At 41.8% G+C, this 21,388-nt stretch overlaps 1 protein-coding gene across 5 annotated transcripts in view; it reads left to right on the forward strand.

The window, feature by feature from the left end:
* Window positions 1-10,749, forward strand: part of LOC138769142 (myocardin-like) — a 72,598-nt gene extending 61,849 nt beyond the window's left edge. For all 5 annotated transcript variants that reach the window (XM_069947390.1, XM_069947391.1, XM_069947389.1 and 2 more), the window contains 8 exons: window positions 1,673-1,827; window positions 2,031-2,156; window positions 5,262-5,515; window positions 5,610-5,775; window positions 7,563-8,222; window positions 8,569-8,697; window positions 8,788-8,845; window positions 9,891-10,749. In XM_069947390.1, coding sequence (XP_069803491.1) covers window positions 1,673-1,827; window positions 2,031-2,156; window positions 5,262-5,515; window positions 5,610-5,775; window positions 7,563-8,222; window positions 8,569-8,697; window positions 8,788-8,845; window positions 9,891-10,366 — 2,024 coding nt within the window. In that variant the 3' untranslated portion in view covers window positions 10,367-10,749. The remainder of the gene's footprint in view (window positions 1-1,672; window positions 1,828-2,030; window positions 2,157-5,261; window positions 5,516-5,609; window positions 5,776-7,562; window positions 8,223-8,568; window positions 8,698-8,787; window positions 8,846-9,890) is intronic.
* The last annotated feature ends 10,639 nt before the right edge of the window (window positions 10,750-21,388 follow it).

Raw genomic sequence — 21,388 nt, forward strand, 5'->3', positions numbered from 1 at the left:
GGCTGGGTCTTTCAACATGACAATGATCCAAAGCACACTGCCAGGGCAACGAAGGAGTGGCTTCGTAAGAAGCATTTCAAGGTCCTGGAGTGGCCTAGCCAGTCTCCAGATCTCAACCCTATAGAAAACCTTTGGAGGGAGTTGAAAGTCCGTGTTGCCAAGCGACAGCCCCAAAACATCACTGCTCTAGAGGAGATCTGCATGGAGGAATGGGCCAACATACCAACAACAGTGTGTGCCAACCTTGTGAAGACTTACAGAAAAAGTTTGACCTCTGTCATTGCCAACAAAGGATATATAACAAAGTATTGAGATGAAATTTTGTTACTGACCAAATACTTATTTTCCACCATAATTTGCAAATAAATTCTTACAAAGTCAGACAATGTGATTTTCTGGATTTGTTTTCTCATTTTGTCTCCCTTAGCTGAGGTCTACATATGGTGTCAATTACAGACGCCTCTCATCTTTTTAAGTGGTGGAACTTGCACTATTGGTGACTGACTAAATACTTTTTTCCCCCACTGTGTATGTGTGTAATATATATATATATATATATATATATATATATATATATATATATATATATATATATATATATATATATATATATATATATACACATGCATCATTGGTGGTTTAGTGGTCAGAAAAAAAGAGGCTTTCTACTCATCAACCTCTACAATTCCTCCCTTATTATTATTATTATTATTTTTAAAGAGGACATTACTTTCAGTTTTGATATTTATACTATGTATAATTGTATAGTGTAATTGTATAATTGACGAACGTTTTAGGGTTAGTTTTACATTTTTTGGTAAAAGGCAAAAATTGCTGCCGCAAAGCTTACTGACTAGTAACTGAAAAGTAATTGCAGCACAGATTGTCCTATAGAGGGACCGTGTGTAATTTTTGTTGATACCTAATTTTAATCCAGAATAAAATACAGATGAGTAATCCATTTTAAACCTTTTGACTTATTTAACTATTACCTTCCCTTCTTTGCTGTTCTGCAAAGAATAAGAATTATAGATGCATTAGGACAAATTTCTTGTAGATTGCTGACAAAAATTGTGTATGATTGCAGACATCATATACGGTCTGGAAGAACTACTGAACGTGTGAATGTAGCCTTTATTTGTTTTTCAAATATTACATTTTTTTCCCTAGAACTTTTTAATGCTTCCTAATTGCACTCCTGTTTTTGTAACTTAAATACCTTGTTTTCCCTATTTCTTGCCCCCTGATTGAACTTCACCTTCCTATTAATTTCTTCTCAACATAACACCCTATTGAAAGACAGATAGAAATTCTTTACAGCATTACAGCAGCCACATGGGCCATAAGATCTGGACCTGAGTTACTGACTTCTATGGGAGAGTGTTCTAGACATTCTCTGTGATCAGTGTTTAGGGAAGGGGAGGAGGTGAGATGTGACCATCATCTATTGTGATTGGTGGGAACCACAAGTGTCGGCCTATTATTGATCTTAGTGGCCAGATTTTTTCAATCATGGCAATTCTGTGATTAATAAACAAATTGGTAATGAGGAAAATAAAAAACTAAAACAAAAAAAATCACGAATTCTTTAATATTATGTTTTTACAACTTGATCTAGCTGTTACAACAGAATTTCCCCTGGATAACATATAATAATTTTTTTTCTTTAAAGACCAGATCCAGGTCTCTTCATCTTCTGATACTTTTTCCTTTGATGATGACATCACCAGCTCTTCTTCCTCGTCTACTTCCTCTTCACCTCGCTTTGCTCCTTCTCCTGGTCTTTCAGTTAACCTGTCCCCAACACCCACAAGCAATGCATTTCAGGTATGACTGTACATTGCATATGTGCTGTATTATGAAAATCCTAGTAAAAAATTATCTAGCTAGCGATAAACCATTCTGTATTTTACCAATTTTAGAGAGGTGAGAAATCATTAATGGTTGGAAATTGAAAAAAATTACATGTATTTCATAGACAAGCCCCCCTCTACAACCACAGTAATATTTATTTATACTATTTTTTCTAGTTGGATCTTCCTCAAATAATTGAGGTGAACCAGCCAGTTGCAGGGACTATTGTAGAGACTGACCCATTGGCAACCAATAGGCCAGTCATCCATCATTCAGTGCAGACTTCATCTGGAGTTCCAAAGGTATTTTCTCTTATAGATTTATATGTTTATTATGTTATGTAAATCAGAATATGACATGTATTGGTATTACTTGTTTTTATAGTATAATTATTGCTTCATTCTTATAAGTATTCTCTGAAATATATTTATACAATTATAAGGCTACACATAAAATTATTAGGAAAGACCTTGAAATGTAACATTCGTGTCGTAGGATCATAGCATATCTGTCAGGAGTCTAGGGGCATTGTGCTTTTAGATTATGTTCATACTCTCATTTTGTGATGTAAAATGGCCAAAAATGTCAGTATTATGATTCAAATGTTTAAGGCTACGACCACACAACATCCTTTCTTGTACGTTTAAAGGCTATTTCTTTTTGGATGGCTGTCATTTCGCCGCCAAATTTTGCGGCTTTTACTCCAAAATTATGCCCATTGTTTTAAAATATTGTTTGTTGTTTGGCCCTGAAATGACGGCCATCTAAAAAAAAGTCAGTCAAATGGCCAAAAATAGACGTTATGTGGTTGTAGCTAAGAACTGACTTATTTTCCCCTCTGAATTTTATTTACCTCAGAAGAAAAACAGCTCTTTATTAAGGATCTGCACAACAAAGTTGATAAATTCCCCCCATCATGTTCATATTTTGACATATGATTTGGTCTAATTTGCAAAGAGCTAATTTTTAGGATATAGTTTTTGTTTAACCCCACAATGTCTTAAAGGAGAAGTGCGGTAAATTTTTTTTATTAAAGTATTGTATTGCCCCCAAAAGTTATACAAATCACCAATATACAATTATTGCGGGAAATGCACATAAAGTGCTTTTTTCCCTGCACTTACTACTGCATCAAGGCATCACTTCCTGGATAACATGGTGATGTCACTTCCTAGATAACATGTTAATGTCACGACCCGACTCCCAGAGCTGTGCGGGCTGTGGCTGCTGGAGAGGATGATGGCAGGGTGATGCTCAGTGTCCATCCAGCGCCCTGTGTCCTTCAGTGTCCCCCTGCCATCATCCTCTCCAGCAGCCACAGCCCGCACAGCTCTGGGAGTCGGGTCGTGACATCACCATTTTATCCAGGAAGTGACAACACCATGTTATCCAGGAAATGAAGCCTTAATGCAACAGTAAGTGCCGGGAAAAGAGCACTTTATAAGCATTTCCTGTAATAAGTGTATATTGGTGATTTGTATAACTTTTGAAGTCCAATACAATACTTTAATAAAAATTTTCACCAGATTTCTCCTTTAACCCTTTGAGGACCAGGCCCAAAATGACCCAGTGGACCACGCAAATTTTGATCTTAGTGCTTTCGTTTTTCCCTCCTCCCCTTCTAAGAGCTCTAGCACTCTCAGTTTTCTATCTACAAGCCATGTAAGTGCTTGTTTTTTACAGGAATAGTTGTACTGTGTAATGGCGTCATTCATTTTACCATTACATGTATGATGGAATTCCAAATATATTATTTATGAAGATATAAATAGGTGAAATCGTAAAAAAGAATGCAATATGGTAACGTTTGGGGGGTTCCTGTGTCTACGTAATGCACTATATGGTAACAGCGACATGACACTATTATTCTATAGGTCAGTCCGAACACAACCATATGCAGGTTACACAGATTCTCTAATGTTATATATATTTTTTTTATGAAATCCTTTTTTTTGCCAATTAAATATTAATAAAATGGGCCTATTGTGACGCTTATAACGGTTTTATTTTTTCACCTACGGGGCTGTATGGGGTGTCATTTTTTCCGCCATGATCTCTAGTTTTTATTAATACCATATTTGTGAAGATCGGACGTTTTGATCACTTTTTATTGATTTTTTTTAATATATAATGTAACATAAAATCGGTAATCTGCGCACTTTTTCCCCTCTTTTCGTGTACGCCGTTTACCGGTCACAATGACGCTTGTTATATTTTAATAGATCGGACAATTACGCACGCTACGGTATATTATATGTTTATCTATTTATTCATTTTTATATGTTTTATTTATATAATGGGAAAGGGGGGTGATTTAGACTTTTATTGGGGGAGGGGCTTTGGGGTTGTGTGTTAGTGTTTTGAACTTTTTTTTTTTTACACTTTTGAAGTCCCTTTGGGGGACTTCTACATACATTACTTAGATTTCTACACTGATGAATGCTATGCCATAGGCATAGCATTGATCAGTGTTATCGGCGCTCTGCTCATTGAGCCTGCCTGTGCAGGCTCAGTGTAGCAGATCGCCGATCGGACCGCACGGAGGCAGGTGAGAGACCTCCGGCAGTCCTTTTCAACGATCGGGACCCCCGCAGTCACACTGCGGGGGTCCCGATCGGTAAGTGACAGGGGACTCCCCCTGTCACTTACACTTAAACGCCGCGGTCGCGCCGTGATCGCGACGTTTAAGGGGTTAATGACACGCGGCAGCGCGATCGCTGCAGCGTGTCATTACCGGTGAGGTCCCGGCTGCTGTTTGCAGCCGGCCCCCACCTGCTATGAAGCGCGCTCCGCTCCGGAGCGCGCTTCATAGCGGGAAAAACACCCAGGACGTAAGGTTACGTCATGGGTCGTCTGGGGACAGACTTCCATGACGTAACCCTACGTCCAGGGTCGTCTAAGGGTTAAAATGCAGCAAAAATAGCCCCAAAATCCAAATAAACCTAAATGCAAAAAAAGAGAGCAGAAAAATGTCAGAATATTTATATTTTATATTTAAATCACCTCATGATGATATATAACTTACTATTATAGTGCAATTACAAATAGCACTGGTTTTAGTGTGCTTCATGGGTTTGTCCACGAATACAAGTTATCCCCTATCCACAGAAAACAAGATAACCATATGATTATATTGAGGTATGACTGCTGAGATCCTCTGAAACCTCCAGAATTGGGAATAGAATGTTCTCTGAGATCAGAGTGGTCTACCCTAGGAATAAGGCCGGGGTCGCACATGCACATTACTGCTATGGAAGCTGTCAAAGAGTAACAAATTCTGTGCTTGGTTATCTGTGGCAACCCCATATTGTGTGGGGCAACATAAATCATTTGAAATAACCCAAGTTTAAAAAAATATCCCATTCTTGCATGGCACCATACAGATTGTTTTGTTTTGATTCATTAAGGTTCCAGCTAAGTCATCTGACATGGGAAAGAGCCAAAGGCAAAAAAAGCCCAAAGATTCTAAACCCAAGGTGAAGAAACTTAAATACCATCAATACATTCCACCAGACCAGAAGGCAGACAGGTCTCCGGTTGCAATGGATGCAGCCTATTCTCGCTTGCTGCAACAGCAACAGATTTTCCTCCAATTGCAGATACTGAACCAACAACAAAACCAAACTTTTTGTGTTCAAACAGTTCACCCTCTGACAACCAGGTATTTGCTAACCTAAATAAGAATATTTCCAGATGAATCACAATGTCTATTTACTGTCCCTATGTTCTAATTCATTTAATTTGTCATCTTTTAGTATCTCTGCAGATCAGGTGATTAGCTTCACAGGAGCTACACAAGCTGGGGCACCCACCATCAATCTCTCATCTGCCCCTGGTACAGCCATGGTGCCAATGCCCAATTCACAGACAAACTCTCCTATGAAACCAGAGCTGTTGCCATCAAATTTGGATGATCTCACTGTAAGTTTGAACACATTGAAGGAGATTTTTTTCTAAAATTAAGACTGCATAAACCTTTTCAGCGCACATTGTTGCATTTCAAGATAAGCAAACCTCGAGCATGCTCGAGTCGATGCTAAACCGGACTTTCGGCATTTGATTAGCGGTGGCTGCTGAACTTGGATAAAGCCCTAAGGCTCTGTGGAAATCATGGATATAGTCATTGGCTTTATCCATGTTTTCCAGACAACCTTAGAGCTTTATCCAAGTTCAGCAGCTGCCACTAATCAAATACCGAACGTTCGGGTTCGGATTGAACACGAACCTGGTTCGCTCATCTCTAATTTCAAGCCATACATAGTAACATAGTAATAAGGTTGAAAGAAGACAAGAGTCCATCAGGTTCAACCTAGGGAAAGGGATATCTCTCTGCTAAGCTAACCCCAATCCGACTGAACTACACCCAATTGTCTAGTAGCGTGCAAAAAGTGTCCAAAAACATATGTAGCGTGAGTCATATACATGGGTGCAAAGATGGGAATGGCCCAATGGGTCTGGACCCTCAGAAGTGCTAAGATTTTTTTTTATTTGAACTTAATTGTTTTGACTAAATCCTTGCACTGTGGACAGTGCTAGTACTGCTAGTGTCATATGCAGGAAATATGGATCAAGTCTGCTTAACCAGTTCTCCTAATAACTGGGCAAAGCACTGATGAATTACTTTGCCTCATCATGTTGAGAATTGTACAATAGCTGTACTGTCCTCTCTCTGCTCCCAGCTCTCATCTCTATGTTCAGGAAAAGTAGGAAATGGGAGCCGTCTGCATTGAAAGTTTAAACCTGCAGGAGCACCAACTCCTTCTATAGCTCCACCACACCCCGATAATCAGTCATTTGAATAACTCTGGGATAGTGCATAAATCTTATCTAGATATAGGAAAAAAATATCTTGTGGGTAACTAAATGATACATGTTGTGTTTAGAATTTTTCATGCTGTTTATTTCTTGACAATTCGTGGTATTCAATGTCATGGGTTACTTATAGACCCCGTGACAGACCTGTTCTTTTTTTTTTTTTAATTCACCAATCTATGTTATGGAATACCATAATAAAATCTGAAAACAACATACATGACTTTGTGGCCTGTAAGATATTTTGTTTGGTATATTTTGAAAAGATTTTTGCACCATCCCAGGCTTATTCAAAAACTTTGGAGAGAGTAGCGGCTCTATGGAATAGGGAGAAGAGGAGCTATCCTTGAGATAGGACAAATGGAGTAGTCTGTTAGCTTGGGGAAAATGAAGCTATCTGTGAGATGGGGGGAATAGAGCAGCTTGTGAACCATGGAGACATATGGATCAGTCTGTGAAGGATATTAGCAGTATTAGAAGCAGTCTGTGAAAGATGGGGGAATATGGAGATGTCTGTGAGCCATTTAAGTCATAGGGGGATAAAGATCTATCTGTGAATAACAGGAGCATAAGGAACTGCCTACCAGCAATTGGGGCATATGGAACTGTCTGTGATAGATATGGGAAAATGGGGGTATGCAATGGGGGATTATAGAGCAGTCTGTGTGAAGAGACAATGGAGCTATCTGTGAGCTATACAGACCTGTCTATAAGACATGGGGGCACTTCTCAAAAGTGTGTTTATGAGTAAGATCACCTTGAAAGCCTCACCTGATTTACACAGTGGTTTGCTGTGGGAAAAAGATTTTCACTTGCTAACCCCTTTAACCAGCATTATGGTGCATTTAGTATTTTTCTAACCTTTTAAAACTTGTTTGTATTATTAAATTTGTAAGGTTTCAGAACTACGCCAGCATCTACGCAAAAGAGGGCTACCTGTGTCAGGAACAAAGCCAGCTTTACTAGAACGCCTTAGGCCGTACCAAATCCCCCGTACGAAGACCATTCCAGCCCCTATTCAAAGTGCGGGCTTGTTAACTTCAGTCATTGATTTGCCTTCCCTCCAAAATCAGCCAACATGTGAGACTACTCCCACTGCACTTTGCACATTTCAGAACTCCCCATCACCAACTTATGCTGAAGCTCTACATGAGACGTCTAATACAACTTGCAGTGTTCCGGAGAGTTCTGATACACAGGCGCAAATTCAAGACAAGGACATGACATTGCAGGGAATCGATGATGACCAAGTTCTTATGGAGAAGCAGAAAGTTATAGAAAATCTGACATGGAAATTAATCCAAGAACAAAAACAGGCGGAAGACCTTAGAGTTGAATTAGAAATGCATAAACGGTTAAAAAACAGAAGAAAGAATGACAAGTTGAATGCCAGGATATCAATTAAAACGGAAATAGATGAATCCGTGACCGTTTCTTGTGCTAAAGTGCAAACCGAAGAGACGCAATATCTATATAGCCTCAATAGTGATCGTCCTGAACTAGCAGCACCTGTGCAGGAGCAACTGATGAGTCCAGAAGTTAATGACAGCTATATGGTAAGTAAAACTGTTTATCTTTTTTCATCGTTTTTACTATTTACTATTGGACTTTTCAATCAAAGACACATCCAAAGGCCAATTAGTGCACCTAAACTAAAATAATGTACCAACGTCTGTCATTACACTGACGGGTGGCCAAACAGTGAAATGACGGTTGTAATTTTTTCATTTAAAAAACGGAGAGGAAAAAATGTTGTTGAACATAGCCTTCCTGTGAAAGATTTTTAGTTCCCCATATATTTTGCATACTGGTCATTTTCTATGAGACCACCCTCTAGAAGACCACTTTTTAGTTCAGTTTTAAGCGGTGTCTTAAAGATTTTTAATGTCCAATCTTTTGCAGCCTCCCCCATGTGAGGTCATTGGCCAGGACTTTGAGCTTCCCATGCAGATCACTGCAAGTCCGGAAAGTCCTGTACCGAAGCCTCGGTCCTTTGAGGAGGAACTTCAGGAGGCTATACAGAAAGCACAGGTATATTGAGTAGTTTGCATTTCTGACTCAAATCAATATTTTAGTCACATAAAGCAAAATCTAAAATCCAAATTGTTTCTTTCTCTATAGATGGCAATTTCTCAATCAATTGACGACATATTAGAAGATGAGCCACTATTACATACAGGTTTGTATTTTATCTGTCTACCTATCTATCTAGAAAATAAGCTGTAAACGATTTAGCACATCGCTTAGCAGCTGCTATATACCCCTTTGAAGCTGATTAATGTTAAATTAAGAAAACCCACCCCGCTGTATAGAGCTATTCTGAGACCACATCTTAAATACTGTATTCTGGAGACCTCCCCTACAAAAAGATATTGATAAAATAGAACAGGCGCAAAGAAGAGCTACAAAAATGGACAGTCTTAAAGGGAATGAAGCATTTAAGTTAAAAGGGTTGGCCACTTTATAGTGAAATAGTTCAGTGTACAGTATTAGTCAAGTGAATAGGGTCCGCTCCAGACCCTTGTGTTTAGGTCCATGGGGCTTACTGTAAAACATATTGTTAAAGATGACTGCCCCCATAATGATGTACAAGAAATTACTTTAAAAAAAAAAAAGAAAATAGAAACAAATAAGAAAGCCCTTTAGTACTTATCCGATGTTGTATACCTTGCAGAAAGTGATGTATTTTTTCCAGTCTGGCACAGTGCTCTCTGCTGCCACCTCTGTCCGAGACAGGAACTGCCCAGAGCAGGAGAGGTTTTCTGCCAGATTTTGCTACTGCTCTGGACAGTTCCTGACATCAACAGAAATGGCAGCAGAGAGCACTGCGTCAGACTGGAAAGAATACACCACTCCCTGCAGGACATACAGCAGCTGATAAGTACTGAAAGACAAGGTTTTCACACAGAACTTATTTACAAGTCTGTATTTTTATTTCTCCTGACTTTCCCCTTAAATGTTTTTTTAGTTCCATGTATATGCTTTATAAACAACCAAACTCATAAGTATAGAAAGGATTTTCTTCTGCAGAACATTTGCATTGAATTCACCCCCTACTGTATGATCATGCCCCAATAAAGAGACATCCTATATATCTCAAATATATTTCGAAGGGATACAGCTTTCATGGTTGAGCTGTCAAAATGGTAATAACCTCGAAATAAATATATATCTTGCAGTTTTAAACCCTATGTTATGTTCGATTCTTTTTTTTTTTTTTGCAGATGAATTAATGCATGTCGATACAATCCCAATGGAAACTTTACATCCTGACATCAATCATCCAAACACATCCCCGGCAGCCCAAAATGGTAATTTTGTGAAGCAGATCCAGTGTTGCATTGATGCCCAGCCACCGTCACTAGTGCCCAGTTCTGGCATCCTAGAATTTCCTGTGTCTGGGAATTACGATTTCCTTTCTGGCCAGGATAGTCTCTCGGCCGTCTTTTCTCCAGATCAAATTGAAATGCCATCTTCACCAGATCAGCAGGAAAACAATATGTCTCCGGCATCATCTTCATCATCTTCGTCTAGTGCTGCTTTTGATCCAGCAGACTGGCTTGAAGCCCTAACATCAGGATCTACTTCCAATTTCGGCCCTAATAGTCCCGTCGGTTCTAGTATTTTTTCCACTGACATTTTTGACTCACCGGACTTAAGTATCAACAGAATGATTGATTTAATGGTGGAGCAGTGGTAATATAACAATCAAAAAGGACACTAGAAACAAACTAAAACTCACCCTGATATAACTAATAAAGGAAAGATAATCTTTCTTATACCTGTAGCTTTTGCTAGCCGTGGTAAAAGGGTGGAATGTGTGGTCGACTCTCAGGACATACGATAGATGACAATGTGATGGTCATTGGTCACAGCTGCTTCCTGTAGACATTGCCCTGGCTGCACTAATGCTAAACAGAAACGTTAAGCGATCAAAAGGGTTCACTGCTGCTCATACGTTTATCTACAAAATATGGCTGTTCATTTTATACTATTCCATTCATGCAGGGAATAAATAACTCAATGTTTTAAGAACGTCAATTTATTTTTAAAAAATTGAACCGAAATGGAATATCGAATAGCTGTTAAATGGAAAAAAAAAAATAAAATCATCAACTTTCGCAATTGGGTAAGATTTATCAAACATGGAGTAAAGTGAAACTGGCTCAGTTGCCCCTAGCAACCAATCAGATTCCACTTTTCATTCCTCACAGACTCTTTGGAAAATGAAAGCTGGAATCTGATTGGTTGTTAGGGGCAACTGAGCCAGTTTCACTTTACACCATGTCTGATAAATCTGCCCCATTGACTCTATGAGAGCCTGCTTTTTTATATGAAGGCTCAATCTAGTTGCAGTATGCTTGATTAGAATGGTTGAATTCGAGATGTTGGTAAGTCAGACAGATAAAAGATTTCATGGATGTTTCTTTATCATTCAGGTTCCATCGATATTGCCACCCATGGTAATACTAGTGTTGTAAGGTACATTGAGAAAACACGTATCTAAACCTACTTGCTCTCATAAAGTGAGATGACTCCTTAAAGGAGAGATCATTTTCTAGAAAATATTTTTGCTGCCAAAGGTGGCAAATGTATCTGTCGGAGCACTTGAATAACTTTTGATAACACAAAGAATTCCTGTAATTCAGCAAGCTATATAATATAGCTTTACTGGATATCAATAATGTGCATCAATATGGCAGGAGCATACAGTATTGGGGCAAGTAGGGTACCTTTAAATTTTTTATGGGTACATAAAGTATGGATGTCTGAACATTGTCACAGGAGCCTGCTCATAATTTTCTTGAGATTAAGAACAATCCTGAAGACACTTACAAATTTTGTCTTCCAAATAGGGCAGTATATAGAAGGGGCAGGGGCTTGGACTGGCAAAGAAATCAATGGACAATATGAATTAATATGAATTTGTCTTACAAAAGTGAAGCCCATATTCAATGGACATTTAAAGAGGCTTATGGCAACAATAACGACAACAACATTTACCATTGTGTCCTATTGATGGTATAGTATAAGGTGGGGTGTTACGTCACAATACGCTTGTAAGAAAATAAGGCACATAAGCACAAACGGGGAAATGTCTGCTTTTCGGCATACAAAAGTCAAAAATTTTTGTCAAGCCCCAAATTTGCACAAAAAATTGTGACTTTTGCATTTTTACACCTGCTATAAAACTTTTCAAAAAGTCGACATGGCTTGTTGTAAAAGGGGATGGGGATTCCTACACACCTGCTAGACATAGATGTGCGTGGATTTATTGTGAGGCGTGCACCTCTATATACACTCACCGGCCACTTTATTAGGTACACCATGCTAGTAACGGGTTGAACCCCCTTTTGCCTTCAGAACTGCCTCAATTCTTCGTGGCATAAATTCAACAAGGTGCTGGAAGCATTCCTCAGAGATTTTGGTCCATATTGACATGATGGCATCACACAGTTGCCGCAGATTTGTCGGCTGCACATCCATGATGCGAATCTCCCGTTCCACCACATCCCAAAGATGCTCTATTGGATTGAGATCTGGTGACTGTGGAGGCCATTTGAGTACAGTGAACTCATTGTCATGTTCAAGAAACCAGTCTGAGATGATTCTAGCTTTATGACATGGAGCATTATCCTGCTGAAAGTAGCCATCAGATGTTGGGTACATTGTGGTCATAAAGGGATGGACATGGTCAGCAACAATACTTAGGTAGGCTGTGGCGTTGCAATGATGCTCAATTGGTACCAATGGGCCCAAAGAGTGCCAAGAAAATATTCCCCACACCATGACACCACCACCAGCCTGAACCGTTGATACAAGGCAGGATGGATCCATGCCAAATTCTGACCCTACCATCCGAATGTAGCAGCAGAAATCGAGACTCATCAGACCAGGCAACGTTTTTCCAATCTTCTACTGTCCAATTTCGATGAGCTTGTGCAAATTGTAGCCTCAGTTTCCTGTTCTTAGCTGAAAGGAGTGGCACCCGGTGTGGTCTTCTGCTGCTGTAGCTCATCTGCCTCAAAGTTGGACGTACTGTGCGTTCAGAGATGCTCTTCTGCCTACCTTGGTTGTAACGGTTGGCTATTTGAGTCACTGTTGCCTTTCTATCAGCTCGAACCAGTCTGCCCATTCTCCTCTGACCTCTGGCATCAACAAGGCATTTCCGCCCACAGAACTGCCGCTCACTGGATGTTTTTTCTTTTTCGGACCATTCTCTGTAAACCCTAGAGATGGTTGTGCGTGAAAATCCCAGTAGATCAGCAGTTTCTGAAATACTCAGACCAGCCCTTCTGGCACCAACAACCATGCCACGTTCAAAGGCACTCAAATCACGTTTCTTCCCCATACTGATGCTCGGTTTGAACTGCAGGAGATTGTCTTGACCATGTCTACATGCCGCCATGTGATTGGCTGATTAGAAATTAAGTGGTAATGTGCAGTTGGACAGGTGTATCTAATAAAGTGGCCGGTGAGTGTATATCCAGTACAATGTACACTTGTGCAATGTTAAAAACAGCTGCAATTGACGTTCCAAAAGCTGACATTGCTGTTAGGTCAAGGAGACATATGATACCTTTCCTATATCTATCTGTGCTTCCAAAATGTTAAAAATGCTTTTAATTTCCTATGCAAAGTGTCAAAAAAGTGTTCCCAAGTCCATGAAGTGCTGAGAGCTATAATGCATATTCGCTTCACTCCCCCTCCCATCCCTGTCCGAGCTTGATTGACAGTCCAGCTGTCTAACAAGTTGGGATAGAGATTTGAGGGGGAGCGAGGAGCCATACCAATATTTTAGGAGTTTGGGAACACCTATTTGACACTTTGAAAAGAAAAAGAAAAGCATTTTTCTATGATCTGGAAGCACAGACAGATAAATGATTCCAGACAGATAAATGAAAGGTATTGTGCATACTGTTGTCCTTACAGCTATCTAAGACCCCGTTCCTGCTTTGAGTGAATGAATGTCATTTCTTTGAGCGGAGAGGGGAGGAAGCGGACGCGTGATCCCTCTCCTTCACTCACAGTGAGACACTGAGCAACGTGGTAATTTCGAGTGTGAACAGGGCCTAACAGTGTTTAGAACCTGTTTTGAAGCTAAAACAAGATGCGTGTAGGAAACATTGGTGTCAGAAGATACACCACCCCCATTGTGCTAAAAAACCTTTAAGCCTTATTTTTCTTATAATTGTTTTTCAAGGTTCTTTACCATTTATTGAATCTGCATATACTTTATGGATTTACAGTGTACATTCTCACTGTAATAAAAACATTTAATCATATTTATATATTGATAGTCTTTATTTATATAACACCAAGATATTCCATGGACATTTACAATTGGGGCGGCAGTAAATAATATGGGAAAACACACTAACTAAACAAAAGAGAGGACCTTGCTTGTTAGGCTGCGTTCACACTGCGTTTTTGCAATCCGTTCAACGTATCCATTGTTAATTTGCTTTTGTGTCCGTTATAAAAAACGCATCCGTTTCGATACTTTTTTTTATAATAAAAGTCAATGGAAAAAAGGATCCAAACTGATGAAACACAATTGCATCCGTTTTGTTCCATAAAACGTATACGGTAAACAGATTGCAAAATCGCAGTGTGAACCCAGCCTTACAGCATGATAGTAGTCACACCCTGGAAGATTATCTCAGTTTGTAAGGTGCATAGAAAAGGCAGACAAAGACAGCAGATAAATATGATAATAAGCTTTGGAGCTTACTGCATATTTTATTATTGATTTCAATGTATAAACAGCATTGAGGCCATACTTAACCCCTTAACGACCATGGGCGTACATTTGTACAAAGGTACGCCCTGCCGGGGTCCTGGGCTGAGCTCGCTTAATAGCAGGTAAGAACCGGCTGCTATCATCAGCCAGGCCCTCACCCTCAATGGCGGGCTGCGATCTCATGGCCACCTGCCGTTAACCCCTTAAAGCGGCGTTTAAGTGTGACAGCAGCATCTCCTGTCACTTACCGATCGCAATGCCTGACTGCCGGAGGTCTACTGTTTACCTCCGTGCAGTCTGATCTTCTGAGTCTGCCACAGGCCACAGGAGGGCTCTTTCAGAATATCAGATTACACTGATCCCTGCTATGCTATGGCATAGCAGTGTTCATTGTATGAAATCTAATGTTCTACAGGGGTTGTCCAGCAAAAAGCTTTTTCTTTCAAATCAACTGGTATCAGAAATTTATATAGATTTGTAATTTACTTCTGTTAAAAAATCTCAAGTCTTCCCATACTTATTAGCTGCTGTATGTTCTGCAGGAAATGTTTTATTTTCAGTCTGACACAGTGCTCTCTGCTGACATCTCTGGCCGAGACAGGAACTGTCCAGAGTATGAGAGGTTTTCAATGGGGATTCATAGAAAACCGAGACAAAGTTCCTGTCTTGGTCAGAGATGTCAGCAGAGAGCACTGTGTCAGACTGAAAATAAAACAACATTTGCCTCATGATATATGAGAGCTAATACATATGGGAAGACTTGAGATTTTTTAATAGAAATAAATTACAAATCTATATAACTTTCTGACATCAGTTGATTTGAATTAAAAAATTTTTTGCTGGACAACCCCTTTTATGTAAAAGTCCCGTAAGGAGACTTAAAAAGTGTAAGAAAAAAAATCTATAAAAGTTAAAAAAAAAAAAACTTCAAAGCCCCTTCCCCAATAAAAGTGAGAATCACCCCCATTCCCGTTTTATACATAAAACACATAAAAATAATAAAGTAAATAAACATATAATATACCGTAGTGTGCATAATCGGCCAATCTATGAAAATAAAACAATAATATTCCGGCACGGTGAACGGTGTGAACAAAAAGAGGTGAAAAAAATGATTGTTTTTTTTCAATTACATTTTATGTATAAAAATAAATAAAAACAATCAATACGTCTCATATAGAAAAAAATGTTACTAATAAAAACTAGAGATCATGGCGCAAAAAAAAAAAGCCCCAGACGACCCCATAAAAGAAAAAATAAAAGCGCTTTAAGAGTCACAATAGGGCCATTTTAAATATGTCAACTCTCATTTTATTAAAGTTTTCAAATAAACATAGAAAGCCTCAGATGCATGTTGAACATGGGCAAACAAAATGCTTGACAAAATACAAGCCACACTGACAAATCTGTAAGACAAGTTTGCATCAGTAACAGTAGTACAAACAGAGCATGTAGCATGATAAGAGGCTCCAAACCCCAGTACAGATAGCCCCACACGCACAGGCCTCGATCTCGCTTTTATCACTGTACTACAATTTAACATAGCCTACGGCACACTATGAAAATAAAGCATGGTATCTCTCGTAATGAGCAGTGCCCACAACATTTAGTAAAACAATATAAACGGAAAGGAAGAGAAAAAAAAAAAGAAAAGAAAAAAAGGAAAAAAAAGGGGGAAAGAGTAACACCAAGACCAGACAAAACACAAATACACCCACAAAGTAGACACACACACCAGGATAAACATGCAACTGGCTAGAAAGAAGGCACCTCATACTGTACGTGTCAGAAGAGCCATATTCTTATCTAAGAAGACAGAAGAGACTGGAAATCTGCAGAACTCTCAAAGAGAATCCATGGAGTCCATACCTTAGAACATTTCTCCGCACGGTCCTGTACCTCGGCCACCAATTCCTCAGATTTTTGTATAGTTTTTCGTTCACGGTGCCACTCGGATAACGTAGGCACTATCGCAGACTTCCAATGTCGCGGAATCACTGACCGCACAGCAGCCAACAAGTGTCTTAACATGCCTTTTTTCCGTGCCGCTAGGGTACCTGGTAGCAAAGAAAGAAGTGCTACCTGGGGGGTATGTGGGACAGGCTTCCCTGCAAACTTTTCATATACAGCGAAAACTCCCTCCCAAAAACGCTGGATCAGGGGACACCCCCACCAGACGTGTAACAGAGATCCTTCGTCTGTATGGCAACGCCAGCACCTATCTGATGCCTCAGGGTACATGCGGTGGAGTAAAGTCGGGCATCTATACCAGCGCGACAACAATTTGTAATTTTTTTCTTTGGAGTGGGAATCAAGGGACAACCCATGCGAGAAAAGGTGACATTCAGATCCCTTTCCCAGGCTGAGAAGAAGGATGCTCTGTCTGCATTGCTCAGTGTAAGAAGCATAGCATACATTCTCGACAGTGTCTCAGACTCCCCCCCCCCCCCCCCGAAGACAGGACCCAATTGTCAAAATCGGTAAGATCAGGGCTAGCCGGCAGACCTGCGTGAGATGCACGCATGAAAGAAGTGAGCTGATTGTAGGCGAACCAGGAGAGGGTCCTGTCAGGACACACAGCCTGCAGATCAGGCAAGGATGGAACCTGGGATGCTATCAGCAAGTGGTGGAGCCTGGGCACATCTCCACGACTCCAAATCATGAAAGCAGTGGCCAACATGCCAGGCTCAAATGCCGGATTAGAAAAAAGCGGGGTCATGGGCCCCGGCCTGTTCGAGATCGTATATTTAGCCAGCCATAACTCCCATACGCAAAACGTATGTTTGGCCAAATAGGGCCAGCCCGTCAGTGTCTCTCTGTCAGTTTTAAGTAGCCAAGGGGACGTGACAAGGATCGCCGGGGCGAGATGCATTTCCAAGGTAACCCATCTCTTAGGTAACCCTATCGAAGGCCTTCTCTGCATCAACCGAGAGAAGGCACATTCCAGGAATAGAATTACGAGCATGCGCCACCAGAGTGATGGTACGGAGGGTATTGTCCCTCGCCTCCCTCCCCGGGACAAACCCCACCTGGTCATAATGAATAACATGCGGGATAACCCCATTTAATCTAGTGGCCAACATTTTGGAATAGAGCTTAATGTCACAATTAATTAAAGAGATCGGCCTATAGCTGCTGCAGTAGGAAGGATCTTTGCCCGGCTTTGGCAGGACCACAACATGGGCCTCCAACGACTGCTTAGGGAAGGGAGTAGAATCTGAAACTGAGTTGAAAACCCTGGTCATGAAGGGGAGCAGCCTCTCCTTGAAGGTCTTGAAGAACAAGGCGGTAAACCCGTCAGGGCCAGGGCTTTTACCGTTCTTTAGAGATGACATAGCCATACCCAGCTCCGCCTCCGTGAAAGGCATCGCTAAGCTTTCCCTAGAGTCCTGGTCAATAGAGGGCAATGCCGTGGCCTCAACATAGTTCTGGATTTTCACCTCCAGCTGCTGAGGAGGGAGATCTGCATAGTGGCCCGCTATTGAATACAAAAAGCTATAATAATCTCGGAATTCCTTAGCTATCAAGCGAGGATCATGGACTAGCTTGCCCGTGCGGTCTCTAATATGAGGGACATACGTCGGAGATGTGCGAGGATGGATATATCTGGCAAGAGCCCGACCACATTTATTTGCATTGGCATACAAATGGCTCTGAAAGCGAATCTTTTGATTATGGTCTATATCAGATATACGTGACTTGAGTTGTTCCCTCACACTAGCTATCGACGGCAAGAGGAGTGGGTCGGACGTTTGTTTATGTCTACGGGACAGGTCTGCTAGTTCCGCCAGTAGCGCTTTGATTTTGGCGCTCCGTTCCCGCTTAAGGCGGGCACCCTGTTGAATGCATATGCCCCTCACTACGCATTTCAAAGCTTCCCACTGCACAGGAAGAGGAGTAGAGTCATGCACATGCACAGTGAGAAATTCAGTTATCGCTTTCTCTATTCCCGTTTTACAGACAAGGTCCTTCAAAAGGGTTTCGTTGAGACGCCACGTCCATTCTGTGGGTACCCCACTGGGAATCGTCACGGAGAGGAAAAGCGGACAGTGGTCGGACCATAAAGCAGTGCCTATGGTAGCATGTGGAGCATGAGTCAGAGCATTGTGGGAGAGAAAGATCATGTCAATCCTGCTATAGGAACCATGCGCAGGAGAGTAGTATGTATAGTCCCTATCCGTCGGGTGTAACACCCGCCATATGTCTACCAGTCTGTGAGTGTGTAGGGCTCCTGTCACCATGTTCACCGCGGACTTGGGGACTACTGAGCGACCTGTCGAGGTGTCAATAGTAGGGTCAAGAGGCAGGTTGCAGTCCCCCCCAATAATCAACGTGCCCTCCATGAAAGCGTCCGCTTCCAACAGTATGTCCCTAAGGACCCTGCCCTGGCCCGTGTTAGGGAGATAAACATTGCCTATTGTATATGTAGTAAAGGCTACCCTGATCTTGATAAAAGCATACCGACCACTAGGATCAACCAAGGTATCCAACAAGTCGTGCTGAAGGGATCTATGCAGAGCGATGGATACCCCTTTGGCTTTCGCTTCCGGGTTGGTGCTGTGCAGCCAGTATGAGTAGTGGCGATTCTGCAGCCGAGGTACATGGTCCGTGCGAAAATGGGTCTCCTGTAATAACAGAACATGAACATGTTGTTTATGCATAGCTTATGTAATATGTGATCTTTTTATTGGCTCATTAAAGCCACGTACGTTCAGTGACGCTACCTTGAGTGAGACCGGCGCCATTGGGGCCAGCGAAATGTGGGAATAGACAAGAAAGGGGAAAACAAAATGACACACAGACAAAAAGACACACAAAAATACCACAGGACAAGACACCATGTAAACAAGGACTTACAGGCGAAGTCCTGTAACTGCAGAGTCCTAAGCTCCACAGAAAAAGAAAAAGGTAATAATCAGCGCTATCCGCGCTCCTAAAAATAGAACCTGGCTAACAGTGATAACGGCGGCTCCCACCGCGAAGTAGACATTGAAGAGCATACCAAACTCCACATATAACCCGCTAAGATTAACAGAATAACAGCCATACATGTATAGAGATGCATATTATCGCTTGAAGCGTGTGAAGGTTACCCCCCTCCCACTCAGTGAGAACCCCCCCCCCCTCCACACACACACACGACACATAGGAAAACATAGTTACTTAAATGAGTCAGAAACTTAAAGAGCAATACAACAGTACAACATGGTCCCAATAGGAAGGGAGAAGAAAAAGATAATCCTAATAAACGCTAGGGGATCAGGGTCTGAGATGGGACCTATGAGCACCAGACCATGTCGCAAACAGAGGCGACAACAGATAACTATAAAGGCCCCATCTAGGTACATCCACAGAGTCAAGAGTTAATGTAATGGTGGACACCAGCTTCATCCCTCTGAGGTTGTGCGATCAGAATCAGGCCTCGTAGCACTTCCCATTTCAGTGATAGCGGGGGTAAGCGACCATCCTGGCAGACGAACCATTGGCAGCCCCAAAGCACTCAGGAAGGAAGGCAATTCCATGGGATCTTTGAGAGTGTGTCTCTTGCCTCCTTGGCGCACGATAAGTTGGAATGGGAAACCCCACATGTAGGGAATCTCCTTCTCCCGCAACATTTCCAGCAGAGGGCGCAATGCGCGACGTTGAGTGAGGGTATGACGCGACAGATCTTGCAAAAGTGTTAAAGATGCACCATCAAAGTCAATAAATTCCTCCTTCCTGGCCTTACGCATTATTTCCTCTTTAACCGAGTAGTAGTGCAACCTGCATATGACGTCCCGGGGTCTGTTGGGATCTGAGCTCACGGGGCCCAGAGCTCTATGAGCCCGATCAATCTCTAGGTCCTTTGTGAATGGGCACTGTAGAATGGAGCTAAACACCCCCTGTAAAGTTGGTATCAGGTCCACAGTTTTAGTAGCCTCAGGCAAGCCCCTTATGCGAATGTTATTGCGTCTGCTCCTATTTTCGTTGTCATCATGCAGACGGTATAACTGAGCAATATGACAATCATGGGCATCCACCCTACTCACTGTTTCCGCCATCTGAACAGATATTGCAGCATGGTCAGCAGCTAGGTCCTCTACTTTAGACTCAGTTGTAGCAATAGTAGCTTTAATGGAGGTGAGCTCCTGCTTATAGGAATTTTCTAGTCTTTGCACAAAGTGCTCCATCTCCTGGCGTGTGGGCAATTGCTTAACATATTCCTGCCAGTCCCAGGACTGTGAGCACTGCGACACCTGTGAGGCGTCTTGTGGGGATTCAGGGGCCACATGTTGTGAGGGAGAAGGAGCTGCCATGTGTGCAGGAGAAAATGGCGCCGCGGCCGCCGACAGTGTGCTGGCAGCAGGTGTTACTGTGAGGCTTGTGGGGCGTGTCTCCGTATCTCCGGTTCCGGTCTGGGTGGGCGGCGGGGTCCCCCCTGCTTCCTCCCTGACTGACCTCTGGCTCCGGTGACGGGAGCGCTGTGTGCTTGTGCGCACCGGCGGGCTCTGTGACGTCTCCGGCGGGGATGTACTAGGCCGCGTCCCGGCCCTGACGAATCCGTCCAGGCGGCTCTGCCGGGGGGCCACACGCTTGGTCCGGGCGCCGGATTGCGTCTGCCGGCTTCTCCCTGTCATATGGCCGAGCGAGCAGGCTGAGGAGAGCGGGGTTAAGCGGAGGAAAGAAGCTTCGCGGCGGGAGCTCTACCAAGGTGCGTCTTCACTCCTCCATTGCTAGGCCACGCCCCGGGCCATTTTAAATATACCTATTTGCAATTTTTTTTTACTGCTAATAAAAATAGTAAAAAGTTATAAAACCTAGTAAACATGCATAGCGCTGTGTTCAGACTGACCTATAGAATAAAGAAAAAAATGTCAGTTTTAATGTAAAGTGCATTACATAAAAATGGAAACCCCCCCAAAATTAGTGGAATCACATTTTTTGGCCCAGATTCACCCCATAAATTATATTTTGGGGGTTTCATTAATTTTATGGCCG

Source organism: Dendropsophus ebraccatus, chromosome 12 (assembly GCF_027789765.1).
Source record: "Dendropsophus ebraccatus isolate aDenEbr1 chromosome 12, aDenEbr1.pat, whole genome shotgun sequence".
NCBI lineage: Eukaryota > Metazoa > Chordata > Amphibia > Anura > Hylidae > Dendropsophus > Dendropsophus ebraccatus.